Source organism: Equus caballus, chromosome 25, assembly GCF_041296265.1.
Source record: "Equus caballus isolate H_3958 breed thoroughbred chromosome 25, TB-T2T, whole genome shotgun sequence".
Taxonomy (NCBI): Eukaryota; Metazoa; Chordata; class Mammalia; order Perissodactyla; family Equidae; genus Equus; species Equus caballus.
The window spans coordinates 43,447,162-43,465,726 of NC_091708.1; the positions used below are offsets into that span (position 1 = coordinate 43,447,162).

The window sequence follows — 18,565 nt, forward strand, 5'->3', positions numbered from 1 at the left end:
CTCTGCCCCTTCTCCCTAAGGGGCTGCGGGGAGGAGGGCAGCCCCGTACCTGGACTTGAGCTCGCTTAAGAACTGATCCAAGAACCCTTCAAAGACAGCTTTCATTTCCAAGTTCCTGATGCTCCTCGGGGTCGTCAGAGGGCGTGTAGAGGGCAGGAGCTGTGCTAGTGCTAAAGGGCGGAGTCTGGAACAGGGGACAGGAGATGAGAGAGGGCACCGGAGACAAAGCTTTTTTTTTTTTTTTTTTCTTATTGAGTTAATGATAGGTTACAATCTTGTGAAATTTCAGTTGTACATTAATGTTTGTCATTCGTGTGTAGGTGCACCACTTCACCCTTTGTGCCCACTCCCCACCCCACCTTTCCCCTGGTAGCCACTAATCTGTTCTCTTTGTCCACATTTTTAAATTCCTCATATGAGTGGAGTCATACAGAGATTATCCTTCTCTAACCGGCTTATTTCACTTAACATAATTCCCTCAAGGTCAATCCATGTTACTGCAAATGGAATGATTTTGTTCTGTTTTACAGCTGAGTAGTATTCCATTGTATATATATGCCACATCTTCTTTATCCATTCATCTGTTGATGGGCACTTAGGTTGCTTCCATGTCTTGGCTATTGTAAATAATGCTGCAATGAACATTGGGGTGCATGGGACTTTTGGGATTGCTGACTTCAAGCTCTTTGGATAAATACCCAGTAGTGGAATGGCTGGATCCTATGGTAATTTTATTTTTAATTTTTTGAGGAATCTCCATACTGTTTTCCATAGTGGCTGCGCCAGTTTGCATTCCCACCAGCAGTGTATGAGGGTTCCTTTTTCTCCACAACCTCTCCAACATTTGTTACTATTAGATTTAGATATTTTTGTCATTCTAATGGGTGTAAGGTGATATCTTAGTGTAGTTTTGATTTGCATTTCCTTGATGATCAGCGATGATGAGCATCTTTTCACGTGCCTATTGGCCATCCATATATCTTCTTTGGAGAAATGTCTGTTCATGTCTCCAGCCCATTTTTTGATCGGGTTGTTTGATTTTTTGTTCTTGAGTTGTGAGAGTTCTTTATGTATTATGGATATTAAGCCTTTGTCAGATATGTGACTTGCAAATATTTTTTCCCAGTTAGTGGGTTGTTTTTTTGTTTCAATCCTGTTTTCCCTTGTCTTGAAGAAGCTCTTTAGTGTGATGAAGTCCCATTTGTTTATTCTTTCTATTGTTTCCCTTCTCTGAGAAGACATGGTGTCCGAAAAGATCCTTTTAATACTGATGTCAAAGAGTGTACTGCCTACGTTTTCTTCTAGAAGCCTTATGGTTTCAGGTCTCACCTTTGGGTCTTTGATCCATTTTGAGTTTATTTTGGTGAATGGTGAAAAAGAATGGTCAGTTTTCATTCTTTTACATGTGGCTTTCCAGTTTTCCCAGCACCATTTGTTGAAAAGACTTTCTTTTCTCCATTGTATGCCCTCAGCTCCTTTGTCAAAGATTAGCTGTCTGTAGATGTGTGGTTTTATTTCTGGGCTTTCAATTCTGTTCCATTGATCTGTGCACCTCCAGAGACAAAGCTTTGAAGGAAGAGCACAAACCCCACCACCGGCGCCTGAGCGGCCCACGGAGGGAGGTGGCCCGGGAGAGGGGCCGTGCGGAGGGAAAGGCGGATGAACTTTAAAAGGAGCTGCGGAGCCTGGTCCTCGGGTTGTCTGTGCCCATCCTGGGCTGTAACTGCCTCCACCCCACGCCTGCCAGAAAGGCCTGTTCCACACCACTGCCTCGAGCGGCTGGCAGGGAAGGGCAGGTGGAGTGTGAGGGCTCCTGCACGCTCGTCTCAGCACAGCCTCCAGGACAGGGAGCCGCAGGGTTGGAGAGGCGACGGTGGAGGGAACGGAGACGATCCAGAGGACTTGGAAGCAAGAGCTGACGCGGGCAAGCCCAGAAATCCTCAGAGGTACTCGGAGGGGACTACGTTTCTGAGTGTAGACGGAGGCAAGATGAGGGCACAGTTCTTATTCGGGTATTAGAGAAAATGGTGACTCTGACAGCTAGACACTTGGGTACATGGACTTACATCAGATTTTTAATTTTTTAAATGGAATTGAAGTTAGGAATTAAACAGAACCGAAGTTAGGAAGAACCCAGATTTGGCTCCTTCCTGTCTGACCAGCCTTCAAAGCTTGGGTCATTTATTCACTCAACAAACACGCTGTTATGCTCTAATACAACAGCTGCAATCTGAGGAAACCTTGATTTAGCAACAATTGTGCTGCAGAGGTAATAACAGGAGTGAGAAAGGGAGAGAGTGGTGTCTGGGGTGGGCTCCCACCTAGCCAGGCTAGAATTCCCTGGGGGGCATTTTTCAACCCTGGCGCTTGGCCCTGCTTCCGGGGATCCGGACTAACCGAGTCCAGTGGGGCCCAGGTGAGTCTAAGATGCAGTAAGGTCAAGAGCCTCTGGACAAGGCTTCCCAAATCTGCAAATATGTGTTCTTCCTGCAGGACTTCAACAGTAAAGATTTCCTTTTTCAGTAGAAATTTAAAACACTTCGGGGCAGTCACACCCAGCTCCTGTGGCAGAGAAATATCTTTTTCCCACTGAACCTCTCCACCTTCCTCTCACCTCCTGTGGGATTAGAAATCAGCAGGACTCCATTTTTTCCCCCTAATTTCCAAACTCCCAGCCAGGGCCAGACAGGCGAGAGGCCTTCCAGGAGCCTGGCTAAAGTCGAGGGCGGGGCTCACTCCAGGCTCGTGCAAGTGCAGGGGCGGCTCTGAGAGTGGGTGCCTCCTTCCGGTTTGTGCCCTGGGCTCCCGCTGGCCTCCCTCTTGCTCCCCACCCCAGCCGCCAGGGCCCACCTCACCCGAGCCTGTTTATGGTTTTTGTGATGGTGAGTCAGAGGGCAGGCTTAAGAGACTGGACCAGAGAAAGCAGATGAGGGGAAAGGATCTGACAAAACAGATGAATTCAATTAACTCAATAAAGAGGGGCAACAGAGAGCAAAGGTGGCTTGGTCGGCTTGGAGAGGAGGGGCCGGGGGAGATGTTTACACCCAGAGTGCCCCGGGGCTGAGGACCACAAAGCCGACTCCTCAGGGAGAGTTGAACCCTGACCGGGTATTGGAGAAGTACTGGTAAGTTTTCTAAGGGTGATAATATGTGTGCGTTTAATGAAAAAGAGCCCTTATCTCTTGGCGTGTAGAAATAAATGAAGATCAACCAAACGAGAAAAGCAAAAGCTATTTAGACAGAGCTTGCTCTGGCCAGGGAGTCGGCCACCTCACTTGCGTTGGGCAGACTCCAAGGCAGGCAGAGGAGCGGGAAAGTGTTCCTGCAGCAAAGGGGGAGGCTCGGCTGTGCCCCGATGCAGGCTGCGGGCCTGGGGAAGCTGAGGCGGCCTATTAGAAGTGGGGTGTCCCACGTGCTTGGTTAGGGGAGCATATTTGGCTTTCCCTGGTTGGTCATAAACTGGAAGTGGGGACAAAAATTAGGGAAGCTGGAAGTTATTAACCAAGTCTTGGCCATTTGGGGCTGATTGTTACAGGGGTTACTGTTGGGCTTTCTGGATCCGACTAGAGACAGCAGTCTGACTTCCTCCAGGTCTGACTTACAGCTTGCTGGCTCCCTGGGCTGCTGACTGTAGAGACGGGTGGGTCTCCCGGGCAGGCTGCTGCGGGCTGTGAGTCAGAGTTCTGTTTTTATATTGTATATTCAGTCTCGCAGCAGATATAGACTAAAACGTCTATGGATGAAATGAAATGTTGTATGGCTTTGCTTTCCAATAACCTGGGGGCAAGGGGATGGAGGGGTGAGCAGGAAACTGGACTGCCATTAGCTCACACGGGCTGAAGCCGGGTGATGGGTCCATGAGGGTTCTATTTCTGAGTATCTTAATGAGACTTTATAATAAACAGTTAAACAAAAAAGCCATTTCCAATCCCTGGTCACCTTGAATCACCAGCATCCTCAGGGATATCCCTGCCCACATGGGTTTTGTGGCACTTTGCCTGACTCAGGGCTCTTCCGTGACGTCACAGCTACGCCCTTAGGAAGGCCAGGACTGTGGTTATGGCTCCACAGAGCCCCGAAATCTTGCAGCCTGTACCCTCTTCCCAGACCAGGGCCAGTGCCTGGGATTTCCTAGCTGCTCAGAGAACACGTACTGAGTAAGTGGATTAGTCACCCAAGCCACCAACTGCATGAAGGCCTCCCGGCCGCACATCCTGGCTTGTGCTTAGTTTTCTGGTACCCTTGGTCTCCCAAGCTGGCCGGGAGTTCCCAGGGGCAAGGAGAAGGAATTCATCTTTGGGTCTCCCATGGCACAGCAGGATAGTGCTGGGAACACAGTAAGTAATTGGGAAGTATGTTTGGAACCATTTGGAAATGCCTAAAATGGAGCTATCTTGGTTAACACCAGCAACGTAAGAGAATTCTGTGTAGGAGGGCAGAGCCAAGATTCATGGGAGAAAATTAGGTATTTGAAGGTATTATTGCTACTTGCAAAAAGAGCTATAAAGGCTCCCAATCAGCAGACGATTTAAAGACAACACTTGACGAGAGGCTTGCCTGGCGGGCGGCCGACTGCCGCAGGGCCGCGTACTGCTGGCCCCGACCGCACCCACTTCGGCTCTTCAGAACCTTTTACTCCTTGATCAGTCCTGACGTCCTTGCCTTTCATCTTCCCTCCACCCGTGCTTCCGAACCAAGGAACCCCAACAAGACACCCTTGAAAGCACTTCGATGTGGTCTGAAAGATGCTGATAATTAGCGTAATGAAACCCAGGAGGAATTTTCCTAAACTCCCTTCTCTCCGTTGAATTTTATAAACCTAATAAAAGCATCTTTAGCCTAGAAATAAGCCTGCCTCCCCCACCCTGAAAAGCTTATCTTTTGCAGAAAATGAGATAAGCACTTTCTTTCTAAAACCATATTCCCACTCCAAGAGCTGGTGTCCCCCCAAACTATAACCATACACTCTGACTCCTGTAAGACTCAGGGGCAGGAGAGGGGGCCTCACTTGCTGTCCCCTAAGATTCCTAGCCAGGCCATGTGGGGGCCTGGAGGGCCCTGGATGAAGCAGTTTCAGAAGTGGCTGACCTTGCTAAATGAGGTTTTCCTCATCTTGCATCAAGTTGCTGTGATCAGCAAACTTGGGGCTGGGAGTCTGCCTAAGCCACACCCCTCATCTCTGAGAAGTGCCCTCGTGCTCCAGGACCCTCCCAGCCACGTCCGTGCTCCATGGCCTCGCCAAGCCCTCTTTGCACACCGCTCACCAGAGCTGATGGGCCCTGAGGACCCCTGACCAGCGGGCTGCTGCAGATCCCGTTTTCCAGGAATTTGGCCTTGGAGCTGCCTCTGTGGGTGGTCTGAACTGAGGACATGGGAACCCAGGAACAGTTTAGTGGTCATGAGTGGTGAAGAAAGATGGAAGAGAATGGAGGAAAAAGACGAAATAACCTCAAAGACGCAGAGAGGCCAAGAGTGGCTGCCGCAGAGCCAGGTCCCAGGAGTCACTGTGTCCTCCTTCAGATTCCTCCTTCTGCCCTGTACAGCCAAGGTGGATCTCTGTTACCTGCGACCAAGGGCAGGCCATAGGAGTTTTCCCACCAGCCACCACTCACTGGTAGACCACGAGGCCTGGCAACTCACTTCCAAATTCTTGGAGGAACAGTGGCCACACGGCCATGTGGTAAAGACCTTGCCCAGTGAATGCAGATGAAGACAGGATACAAACAGCTCTTAGCCACGGCCTCTGGAGAGACTGGTGAGAAACGTGGGGTTCTCACTCTGACTGGCAGGGCCAGGCCCTGGGCAGTCCTGGATTACCCATTACATAAAAGAAGCCCTCTTTTGGGGCACCAGAGTCCCCACCCACACAATCATGCCACCACACTCCACCTTTGTCAAATTTTTTGTAATTATCTTTGCTGTATTTGACTTTAAACTGCACTGTTTAAAAAAAAAGCTTTCTTTGGCATGGCAAGTGACTCAAGTTTAAAAGTTTGGTTTGAAGGTGTCATCATCTAATACACGTTTCTGTCTCCTGGCATGAAAGTAAACACAGCTGGCTGGCAATGAACTCAGCAGCTGACGTGTGTGCAGGACTCTTAAACTCTGGGTTTTAAGCAATAGCAGAGCCAAGCGGGCACCACAGTGGGCAGGGCTTAGGGCATCCATAGGCCTGAATCCTGCCCTGGGCAATCACTTCCCCTCCACAGGCTCCGTAGGTCAGAACCCCTCACCTCACATGGAGATGACGAGCTGAGGAGAGGAGGGAAGGCCCGGAAGGCGCCCAGCACACACTCACGCTCAGCAAACACAAGGATCCCTCCTGTTCTCAGCTGTCTTCCCTCACAAACAGGAGAAGGCCTGGGTCTCAGCGAAGCATGCTGGACAGGCCACTGCCCTGCTGCTATGGTCTGAATGTCCGTGTCCTCCCAGACTCATACGCTGAAATCCTAACCCTCCAGGTGACAGAACTGGGAGGTGGGGCCTTCGGGGGTGATTAGGTCATGAGGCCACAGCCTCACGAATGGGATTAGTGACCTTATGAAAGAGGCCCCAGAGAGCTCCCTTGTCCTTTCTGCCACTTGAGGTTACAGCGAGAAGACTGTAACCATTATCAGACAGCAAATCTGCTGGCGCCATGATCTTGCACGCCCAGCCTCCAGAACTGTGAGAAATAAGTTTCTGTTGTTTATAAGGCACCCATTCTGTGGTATTTTGTTATAACAGCGTGAATGGACTGACATACCTGCTTAAGTTCCAAAAGGGATTCTGAAGAAATATTTTGAAGTTTCTATTTGTATTAAATGGAAACAACGTGATCAAGTCCTATATTTCCCTTTAAAACAATTATTTCAAATATAGGGTCGGTGGGATTTTAGAAACAGAACACCTGACCCTCCTGGGATGCTACCCACGATGTGTGTGAGGTGACAGAGTGAATGCGGGCTGCCTGAACCAGGAGGGTGGCCCCTGTGCCATGGGGCACCCCAAGTAGTGGAAGGAAGCACCGCTGAGGTGCAGTGCACAGAGAGGTCTTTCCACTCTGGAGACAGCTGGACCAGTGCCCTTGAATGCCAGCTCAGCCCTGCATGTCCTGGAGCGGGCCAGCAGGCGCATCATCTGCGGATGGAGACCACTGCCCCGCCCGCACCCACTGTATGTGGTTGACCCTAAGAAAAGAAGGAGCAAGCCTGGGCCACTCCATCGGTACAAATGGCCTCCTCACTCTAGAGATGATTCCTTCCCACCACAAACCCCTCACCTGAAAACCACCAGCGTACGGGCCCTATTTAGGAATTCTCTCCTTCCTTCCGTCACATCCTGCCTGTATCTCATTTTACCCCAGCGTTTTCTCTCACTTAATCCAAAAGGAAATGGAAACTAGCTGAGCAGGGCAGGTGGACGGGGAGCCTGGGAGCTCTGTCCCTCTGTCCCCCCTACCCCGTGCCATCCCCCAGGGCCAGCCCTACCTTGTTTATCTGATAATGCTTCCTGGCAGCTGCAGCCAGAGAGGAAAATTCTTTTGCTATCAAGTTCTCCACAGTGAGAAGATTGCTGTTCAGATGTTTGCAAAGCCACATGGCCTGAAGAAAGGAAAGAAGAAAAGAACATTTTAGTGAAAGCAATAACTAAAAGAACTCCATTAAAATGCCCAGGTCCTCCCGCATTCTACTAGCAAGGATCGGCCATAGGGAAGCATAGTGATTTCTGGCTGGAAGGAGGCCTCCAAGAGAGACAAACCCATAGCGCACCTCCCAGCCTGAGAATTCTACGTGTGTGCCATGTCTTCCTCAACCAGCCTTTACCTCTAAATGGACCTGGAAACCCCACAACGGGGCTGCGCTTTCAACTGCCCTCGGTGGGCCTTCTCAAGCCCTGCAGACCATGAGTTGTGTTTTGTTTTGTTTTGTTTTTAAAGATTGGCACCTGGGCTAACAACGGTTGCCAATCTTCTTTTTTTTTTTTTTTTTAAGAATTGGCACCGGGGCTAACAACTGTTGCCAATCTTTTTTTTTTTTTCCTTCTGCTATATCGCCCCAAACCCCTCTGGCACACAGTTGTATATCTTAGTTGCAGGTCCTTCTAGTTGTGGGATGTGGGACGCCGCCTCAACGTGGCCTGACGAGCGGTGCCATGTCCACACCCAGGATCCGAACCCTGGGCCGCCGCAGCGGAGTGCGCGAACTTAACCACTCGGCCACGGAGCCGGCCCCAGACCATGAGTTTTTAACTCAAAGTCTGAAAACGGGAAATGCAGAGACAGGACATAAATATGAGTCACAACCCATACTCAATGTTCATTTCTTCTTAAAGATTGAGAGATGACAGATTTTGGCCAAATGAATGTTCACTGGTGACCACTATACATACTCTACAGGGGAAGAACAAATTTTAAGGAATAATAACGCAATAAAATGTTCTTAATACCAAGATTATACTGATGACCGTTTCAGCATCAGCATGATTCAGAGGGCCCTGCAGGTCCCTGGGGAAGGTATAAACCTTAATTCTCTCTGTTCCTCGTGCTGGGAAACGTCAGCAACAATATCAGGAAATAGCCCTTTAGGACTCTCTGTAGGGGTGGAGACAGCGAATTCACCAAAAAGCTTGTAGCTGAAAAACCAGCAAAGCACTATGGGTCCCTGACCTCATCAGGGAGGACAAAGTTGACTCCTCAGCCACGTTGGGACTAGACAAAAGAAGGTCTCTGTGCTCTGACTCACAGACGCTGCAAGAATTCTACCCAGCAAATTCCTGCCAGTGATCAGAGGGCCAGGTCTGGGAAGGAAACAAGGTGGTCCCAGAATGTCGAACGTCTCAAAGACAAAGGCCCTTTGCCAAAGGAGACCCCTCACCCCAAGGGACCTGCCCCTGCTTTAACCTGGGTCCCTGAGCTTGTCTGTGTCAGTGCAGAGGCCACCACCCTCGTTGCCAATGTCAGAATCTCTTGGGGAGCAGTTTCAAAGAGCTGTCTGGGCCCCTCCTAGGAGAGGCTGAATGGGTAGGTCTGGAGGGGAGTCCAGGAGCCTACGCTTTCCAGAGCACCCTGGTGATGCTTGTGGTGGCAGGCCCGGGAGGCCCTGGCTTCTAATAGTAAAGCAGCGCTTCAGGTGGGTGGATTCCAGCAAGGAGTGAACGCTGACAGCCTTATCCTGAGGAACAAAGTAGAAAAACTACGGACAGAGAGACAGACTGACAGACAGATGGACAGATGGGCAGATGAACAGATAGATAAACAGAACAGCTATAGTAACTCCAAAGCACAGCAACGCAGGCTGTTCTGTGCAAGGATCAGCCATCTTAATTCCTCTGCAGAATAAAGCAAGGTGCCAGCTAACCAGGGGAAACAGCCTGCAACATCATCCAGGCCCGGGACATGTGCTCGTGGCGACAACACGGTCATCAGAAAGGGTTAATGGAAGACAACTGAGGTTAACTAACCGGGCTTTTAAGAGACAGAAAGAGTTTCATCTCAGATGATTACAGTTTTAACAAGTTTTTGGCACTTAAAGGAGCTTAAAGATTAAAACCATACAGGGAATGAAGCAGGCAGTTTCAGGACAGGGGTTGCCTCCAAGGAGAGAGGGAGAGATGAGAAAGGGTGAGTGAGGTGAGATGAGGTATTCACTGCATCTTTAAAGTTGTACTGTCTTTAAAACGGAGAGAGGGGCCGGCCCCGTGGCTGTGGTTAAGTTCACGCACTTTGCTTCTGTGGCCCAGGGTTTTGCCAGTTCGAATCCTGGGCGCGGACATGGCACTGCTCATCAAGCCATGCTGAGGCAGCGTCCCACATGCCACAACTAGAAGGATCCACAGCTGAAAATACACATCTATGTACCGGGGCGCTTTGGGAGAAATAAGGAAAAATAAAATCTTTAAAAGAAAAAAAACAGAAAATCATCAAAGTAAATACGGCAAAACGATAAATTGCTGTAAAATTTGGGAGTTTAGGTACATGAGTATCTACAATACAGCTTTTATGCTTTTCTGATTAGTTGAAACATTTCATAATTAAAATTTTAAGAGTAAATCTGAAGATTCCACACTTTGAAATGTGTATGCTGTTTGACCTAGCACTTCTACTTCTAGAAATTTATCCTAAGTTTGTAACTAAGGGCGTACGAAGACAGTGGACAGGTAGCCATAAGAAAACCCTCAAAGGTATATCCCAAAATGTTAAAGGAATACTTATCTCTGGATGGGTGGGGAATAATATTTTTGGTTTTCGTATTTTATAGGTTTTCTACTAGGAACACACATTGCCTCTTGTAATAAGAAAGTAAGTTAAGAAGCAGGAGAAGGAAAAGCAAAGCGCAGTGATGTTGCAGAGGCACTGAGGTGTGTCTCACTCCTGCTCTGCGAGATACATGCGGTATTACAGTATTACAATGCTTACTATGATCCACTTACTATAGTTGTTTTCCCCGAGGCGGGTGGACCCAAGATTACAATCTTCGGCACTGTGGAATAAAAAGATTTGAATGTCACTGCTCGATATGACGAAGCAACCTCCCATGTCTGCAGCATCTGGGCGTATTTACTTCTTCCCTCCCCAGATTTCCATTTCTGCCAGTGACACGGTCGTTTGTAACCCAGCAGCTCAGAGATGCTCTCACCACAGAACATATTCTCTGTGTTTAGAGAGGTAAGTGATCACTGAGATGGTTTATTTTTCTGTCTCCAAAGGGATATGGACATGGTAACTTGTTTGCTAAACTAATAAATATCAAGAACAATTGGGATTTCAAACACCATAAAGCATTTTAAACAGGGACTTTGTCTTGGGGACACGCTCTCAAATAAAGCTGTATTTTATGTAAATCGACCTTCGAAGCTTTTTTTTATATATATATCTATGCCTATTTATTTAGCAAATTGTATTCCTCATCATTTTACAGAGGGAAATAATAGGCAAAAGCCCGGGGTGTATGGGCCAGATTTATAAAACCCCAGACAGGAAAGTCTTTGTTTTCAAATATGGGCATTTCTATGCAAATAGAAACAAGTGGCTGCTTGCTTCAGTGTGAGACTCCTGGTTCTGGAAGTTTCTTGGCCCTGCAGAATTCCCAAAGCGGCTACTGGACTATTGAGTAGGTGCTGGCCACTGGAAAAGACAAGACCAGCATCTTAAGAGGAGAAGTGGAAGGCGTGTATGCTTGGGTCAAAACAAGGCAACAGAACATGGTGTCTGGACAGATGAACCCACGCTGATTCCTCCCTGAGCGCCACCTTGATTGTGTCACCCTCTTCCCCTACCTGTGGGGAGTGAGGGGCACGGAGCAGAGGTCACGGAAACCAGGTCCATGCCTTTGCCACCGATAGCCGGCCCCTGACCCAAAGTGTGGATGAACAGATGTGCACTCCAACTCATTAGAGGCTGGAGCCTCTGCTGTCTATAAGCAGACCCCATTCCTGCCAGACCACCGGGAGGGAAATCCATGCAGAGGACAATGGATGTGCACGACCTTCTAGTTTGGAAGTGGACCCTAAGAAGGAACTATTGTGTCCACGTGGCTCACCGTTTAATGATCAGCTCCCTACACCCAGCTAGGCTGCCCACATTTAAATAGACCTTTGCCCAAATTCAGAGCACCTTCTCATTTTCAGGGAAAATGTGGAAGAAAAGTTTAAGATAATTTGCTGACTCACTCCACAAACACTTTGAGCGCCTCGTCTGTACTCGGCACTGGACCGCATGCTGCCGAGAAAGGCAGGATGGACCACGGCCCCTGGTGAAAGCTAGTGAGTAACTGCACTAGACGAGAACTGAAAGGGAGCCTCACACTCTGTGCCCCAGTCTCCAACAAGGGGCTGCTCTCTCCTCAAGGACATGAGGAGTCAGACACACATCATGGTTTTCTGCTGCTTCCAGGTGGAGGGCCCCCCAGACCCTGTGGAGAGTCTGGCCTCACCCGCTGGTGATGCTCAGGACACAGGCCCGGGGAAGACGGCCGGGGCAAGCCAGGGCAGGGATTCACGGCCCATTCTCTGCTCTAGCCACGTAATCTGGCGCAAGGCCTTCCGGGCCCTCCACCTGGAGGAGAGAAGCCACAGCAGGGAGAAAACACTGCTGACAGGAGGGTCTGGAAATGAGGTGGATTTGGGGACACTTGGTCAGGTGACATGATGAGCGGGATTGGAGCTGGGGTGCCATGGAAGGTTTGGGGGAGGGGCAGCATTAGAGCAGCAGGGAGGGAGGTCAAGGGCAGAGGGGCCCTGTACAATAAAGCAAAGAGCTCACACAGACCACGGGGAGAACACTTGCTTGCTGAAGCCGGAGTAAAAGAGCAGCAGGCGGACGTGGGTCTGGCTCATGCGTCCATGGCCCCGCTGCCTCTGCAGGCCTCTAAGCACAGGCCTCCACTGAAGTTCCTCGGAACTGGAGCCAGACCCAACAGTGCTCAGGGCCTGCGGAACCCCAGGAGAAGGCAGATACATCTCGACGAGAGCATTTGGGCAACGAGTTGACTCCCAAGTCGCGCATTCATCTTGACAAAGTTACGGGGATGGAAGGCTGCTGGGGAAACCCTCCCCTTCCAGGCTCCTGTAAGTGGCACCCAAATTGTACACATCTATGAAAACGCTTTAAAAGGGGAACATCCGCGGCCTTTCTCCCACCTAATTTCTCGCACACATTTATGTGATTAATTTCAGTTTCTTAAAATCTAACACCTTGAAACTCCAGCCCTGCTCATGAGTAATTATTTATAAACAGTGTCATAAAAGGCTGCTTGACTGCCAAGAGTAATCAACATCTTCAAACCACTTCAAAGGAAATCAAAAAACCTTTCCATCCACAGATCCTTTTGAGGTTTAACTAGGAGCATGATTTAAAATTCACAAGAAAACCCTTAGGTATTGGAGCTCTAATACACAGCTTTCTTGGACAAACGTTTGATAAAAAACGAAACATACCATTATATACACCATCGCCTGCTTTAATATTGCCCAGGGCTACTGTAAATGCTCACTTTGTACTAAATCTGCTTTTCTCACGGCGAAGGGGCTGCCAGCCCGTGTGCAGGTGGCTCCCCTCGTTCCCTCCTGCACTCGCTCACTGGGATGAGTCTGGAGCCTCCTCTCTGTCTACACCGGCCACTGGCCATGTCACTGTGTGTCACAGTGAACTCCTGCCCACCCAACACCCATGCCCAGAAAGCAGAGGCTTCAGAGCCCAACTTCCAGTTAACAAAGGCCACTATGCGGCTGGAAGGAGGCATGACAACCTGACCCACTAGCCCAGGGCAGGGGAAATGCTCACTGGATGTCAGGGGACCTCTCTGTGCCTCCTGTCCTCTTGTGCAACACACAAAGGTTGGGTTAAACCCATTTCTAGTTTCCCCCAGTCCCAGAAAAATCACACAAAATCTCGGTCTTCTCCCCTGCCTCCCATGTTTTTGCTGCACCTGTCAGTGGAGGCCTGAGCACGGGGAGGGAAACCCAACAAATTTCCCTCTCTTCTTTCCATTTAAAAAAGCTGGGACTTGAGCCAAAGAGTTCCAACATCCATAAGAGCTGCTAGCCCAAGGCCTGGGAGAGGGGGTGAAGGGCTGTGGGAACAAATCAACCCCCCAAAACAGTGGTCACTGGGGTCCAATGACTCTACTCCCTGAGAGCACCTGGGCCAAAAACCTTGACTCCAGCTATTCAGGAGGACAGACATGAAGCAGGGCGCCCCCGCTTGAGAGCAACAGACCGGATCCCATGTGGGGAAAGGAGGAAAGGCTCCATGGAGGGCAGACTTGGAAAGCCACAGGACCATGGATGAATGGGAAGAGGTGCTAAGGAGGGTGGAAAGAGGTGGTGAAGGGAGACAGGAGGTGGCACAGGTGGCCTTAAGGCCAGCGCTCAAGATGACTGTCCAGCCAATGTCGGCTTCACTGCATCTAAAATAGAAAAATGGTGTTGGAACTTAAAAAATTCTCAGGAAGTGGACACTGAGAATTATATATGCACACAGAGAAGCAAAATCAAAACATAAAGATGGAATCTGCCTCAAATTGTAGGCTCTTGAATTTCTAGCCGGGCAGACTGGCTAGGCTTTGGGGTTCTCGGTTTAAGATCACACAGCATGGCACACGCGGCCCCGGGTAGGACTCTTCAGAGCAGGGGCATGCAGTGCCATCACAACCCAACTTACCAGGGTTCAAATGGTTATGTTATCATCAAGTACAATCTTCAATTTAGAAAATCTCACGAGGCTTTTCACAAGTGAAACCCACCATCGCACCCCCTGAAGCCCCGCGGGAGCGTCAGGACCTGGTCATTCCTTCCGGTGGCCGTCACTGACCAGCCACCACAGGCCAGGCCAGAGCTTCACAGCCTCCCTCTCGGGTGAACACGCCATTTTACAAATGAGGGAAGTGAGGCCAAGAGAGAGCAGTCTCTTCACATTTTAGCAGGAGAACCGGAAGGGCAGTGCACTGAAGGGCTCTGGCAGTGGGACGGCAGGAAGGGCCACTTCCCTGACCTGCGCTTTTGCTGTCCCTTTGCTTCGCTTTGCTGTCCTTATTTGGTGGTGGCAGTACGAGAGAGATGAACACGGGCAGACATGCTCCCAGCAGCCCTTAGACAACAGAGCTTAGCAACCCCGAGCCCCATCCAGCCTCAGGGCTGGGGAAGTGGGAATGCAGAAACATCTTCCTCCGGTGCCGGAGGCCCGGCTGGTGAGCTGCGGTCCGCAGCAGGACTGCCAGAGAGGACGGAGGCTTAACCCCACCCTGCAGAGCAGGGGAGCCTCCCACCCACGCCCACCAGAGCACAGGGGCCTCTTGGAAGAGTGAGTCACAGCAGGAACAAAGGAAGGCAGGGCGGGCAGCTGGAGAAGGTGCTTCTCCTGCCCACCCAACCCGCCTCCCCCCCGGCCCACGTCATGGCTCTATCTCCACCTGGGGCATCCAGGCTCACAATCAACGTCAGTTCTCAATCCTGCTAACTAGAGGCTCAGAAAAGAGCACTGTGGGGCTCTCTTTGAACTACCTTGCTTAGGTCAGTGAAACGGCAGCGAGACCAAGAAGCCCAGCAGTGATGCTCTGCCGCCAAGCCCGAGACTGCACCAGGACCTGCGGGCAGGGCACGATGGAAAGGCCAGGTGTGCCTGGTGCACCTGCAGGCTAGGCATCTTCTCTCTCACCGTTTTCTTTCTCTAAACTACTTAGTGTCCTTTCTCATGTCAGGCAGCTCAGGCCTCTGTCCCTCTCTGCACCAAGTGCTCATGTCACTGGTGTGCTGGTAGAACCTTCAAAGCAGCTAATGCTCCAATGAAAGAAATATCAAAGCGCCAAGATGCCACTTCTCCCTGACACTGGAGGATGACAATGATCCTCCTCCACTCGGCAAATCAACCGGGGAACAGAGCCCTCTCCTCTCCCTGCTGCGGGGTTCCGGGCTCTGGCCTTGGGTCTGGCCAACCTGCACGAGGGCCGAGGTTTGGCGTGTTCTGGCACTCATTATTGGGTGCTGATAATGGGACCATCAGGAAAACCCAAGTTTTTGCCTGTCTGGGTAGACCAGAAACCAAATTGACACCTGACAAGTGTAATCACAGAGCTTAGACCCAATAGGTGACATCAGCTGGGTCATGCAAAAGCATTAATAATTGATTCCATGGCTATTCTGAAGCTTTCACTTTAATAACTGGGCAAGAGGATTATTAGTGGTACTCCAAACGAAGTTAAGGCATCTTTCAATTACCTACCACTCCAAGTTGTCGAAACCCCTCCATACCCTGTTCTGACCACCCTTTAGACACAGGGAGGACAGAGGAGTTCACACGTGCTCCCAGGAAGAGGAGGGGAAGGAGGGGGCTCGCAGAGTGCTCACCGTTATCGTTGTCTAGTTGTAAGTGATTGATCATGAACAGGATAGGGTCCTTGGGCTGGTGGATCAGGAGTTGCTCCAGCATGTTCTGTGGGCACAAGGCAGACACCCATGTAGTTAACACCTGCATGGGCACCCAGGACCCTGGGCTCCAGTGGCCCAGCACCCTGGTCACTATGGATACTGGCTATGGGACCTGAACTCTCCACCGCACCCCACCAAATGTATCTTCAACTTGGGACCAGCTGGCATCTGCTTGGGTCCCCGCGAGCAGAGGCATGAGGGAGGGGCCATGTGGGTCTTGCTGGGGAGGTACCTGGAGAGAGGCAGAGCTGGAGGGACTGCGCCCGTGACTCAGAGCAGGCAGTCCCAGGGCCCTCTCCCCTCAGTCCCTTTGTGCTTTCCAGAGCAGCCCTCCTCAGGTCTTCCCATGCACCACGCTCATTCACCCTTCAGAGCCTTAGCAAATGCTGTTCTCTCAGCTTAGAACACTTCTTCCTCCGTCCTCAGGTCTCAGTGGAAACAGACCCGCCCGAGCACACTCACTAGGTAAATCCTGTCATATGCTCCTACAGCCCCTGCGTGTCTGTTATTGCCTCACCCTGTCCCAGTGCCTGGCACAGTTACGGTAGGTGCCCAATGCAGAGATCTTCTGGAGGACATGGGCATCACTGCTACCTGTGTCTCTCCAGAGCGGCACAGAATATTTACCAGCTGAACATCTAAATAGTACTGGGATAGTCTGGCCATTTAATTCCATGGGAAAGCAGCTTCCATGGTTCCAGAACAAAAGGCACAGAAATGAACCAGGTAGCTGATAGGAGCTGGGCTGATGCAATAAGGAGGATCCTTCAGTCCTAGGGACAAGCAGGGAGGGCTTTAGTTCTTGGGGGGAAGAGGGAGCAGGGGGCATTAAAAAGCACTGAACTGTGCGAAGTCCCAGCTCCGCTCCACATCTCGCCAGCAAGTCCTTTCCCTTCCCTGGGCCTCAGCTTCCCCACCTGTCAAATGGCATGGTTGGGCGAGATCCCTAGTTATATATCACTGGTGAGATGGCGTGAGATGACTTTAGATGGTTCACAGATGTTTTTAATTTCACTTTTCAATAGTTGCAGGTGTAACGTATATTACAAAAATTCGTACATCAAATCTATGATTTTAAGAATATTGCTTAGGATGAGATGAAAAAAGTTAGTTAATATTTTAAAAGTGGGTTGTTTTAGGGCCCAGCCCCATGGCCAAGTGGTTAAAGTTCCGTGTGCTGGGGCCGGCCTGGTGGTGCAGCGGTTAAGTTTGCACGTTCTGCTTCAGCAGCCTGGGGTTTGCTGGTTCTGATCTGGGGTGCGGACATGGCACCGCTTGGCAAGCCATGCTGTGGTAGGCACCCCACATATAAAGGAGAGGATGATGGGCACAGACGTTAGCTCAGGGCCAGTCCTCCTCAGCAAAAAGAGGAGGACTGGCAGTGGAGGTTAGCTCAGGGCTAATCTTCCTTAAAATAAATAAATAAATAAAGTCCCGTGTGCTCCGCTTTGGCAGCCCAGGTTCGAGGGTTCAGATCCCAGGTGCGGATCTACTCCACCCACCAGCCACACTGTGGTGGTGTCCCGCATATAAAAAAATAGAGAAGATTGGTACAGATGTTAGCTTAGGGCTAATCTTCCTCAAGGAAAAAAAAAACAAAAAAAAAGGAGGAAGATTAGCAACAGATGTTAGCACAGGGTGAATCTTCCTTGGCAAAAAAAAGTGGGTTGATTTAAAGAAACGATTAAGTTAAAATGGAAATGTGGTGGTGGTTATATGAATCCATACATGTGATAAAATTTCATAGAAATGTACACACAGTGAAAAAATGAGTGCAGGTAAAAATGAATGAAATCCAAATAAGGCCTGTAGTCTGGTTAACAGTACTGTACCAATGTCAATTTCCTGGTTTTGACAATGTACTATAGATATGTTAGATGTTATTACTGAGGGAAGCTGGGTGAAGGGTACAACAGAACTCTGTACTATTTTTGTAACTTCCTGTGGGCCTAAAATTATTTTAAAATAAAAAGTGTAGGGCCGACCCCTGTGGCCTAGTGGTTAATTTCAGTGTGCTCCACTTGGGTGGCCCAGGTTCAGTTCCCAGGCGAGGACCTACATTGCTCTGTTAGGGGCCATGCTGTGCTCGTGGTCCACATACTAAAAGATACAGGAAGACTGGCATGGATGTTAGCTCAGGGCAAATCTTCCTCAGGAAAAAAAAATTGAAAAATAAAAGTGTAAAAAAAAATGGAAATGGTAAAAACTATGGAGGGAACACACAAATGACTATGGACTGGAAATACTGGACCAAAAGCTTTCTGGGGCTGCTCCTTCCAATCACTATGAGATACACCACATTCTCCAGAGCAGCCCACAGTGCCCCAGGAGCCACCTCCATCCTGCCCACCAAACAATGACTTGTAACTCAGCCAGCCACTTTCTTCACTTAGAATGGCCACTCTGTTTTAGAAATCTCTCTACCTCTATTAGTTGACTCTTTCCAAAGGAAGCATGTATTTGCTGGAGAGATGGAGACTTAGGTTTCTTAGTCTCAGCTCTTCTCTCACCTGTGCAGGTCAGAGGCTCAAATGACCAGAGGCGTCCCCATGGTGGAGCCTCCCTCGATGGAGTGTACCCTGAGGAGACAAACGCTCTAAAAATTGGGCTCCAGCTTCCCTCCGGCCCTCAGAACCTCTGACTGACTGAGAGTTCTTCCAGT

The 18,565-nt window shown here is 49.8% G+C and overlaps 1 protein-coding gene across 6 annotated transcripts in view; it reads right to left on the bottom strand.

Annotated features, from left to right (window-relative positions):
* Positions 1-18,565, bottom strand: part of AK8 (adenylate kinase 8) — a 132,205-nt gene that overhangs the window by 112,373 nt on the left and 1,267 nt on the right. For 3 of the 6 annotated variants that reach the window (XM_070251989.1, XM_023629214.2, XM_023629220.2), the window contains exons 2-4: positions 15,823-15,907; positions 10,411-10,460; positions 7,470-7,583 (exon numbers count right to left, since the gene is read on the bottom strand). In XM_070251989.1, coding sequence (XP_070108090.1) covers positions 7,470-7,583; positions 10,411-10,460; positions 15,823-15,907 — 249 coding nt within the window. Of the gene's footprint in view, positions 1-7,469; positions 7,584-10,410; positions 10,461-11,912; positions 12,030-15,822; positions 15,908-18,413; positions 18,483-18,565 lie in introns of those variants that run through there. The other 3 variants (XM_070251990.1, XM_023629219.2, XM_023629221.2) reach the window with 2 other exon arrangements.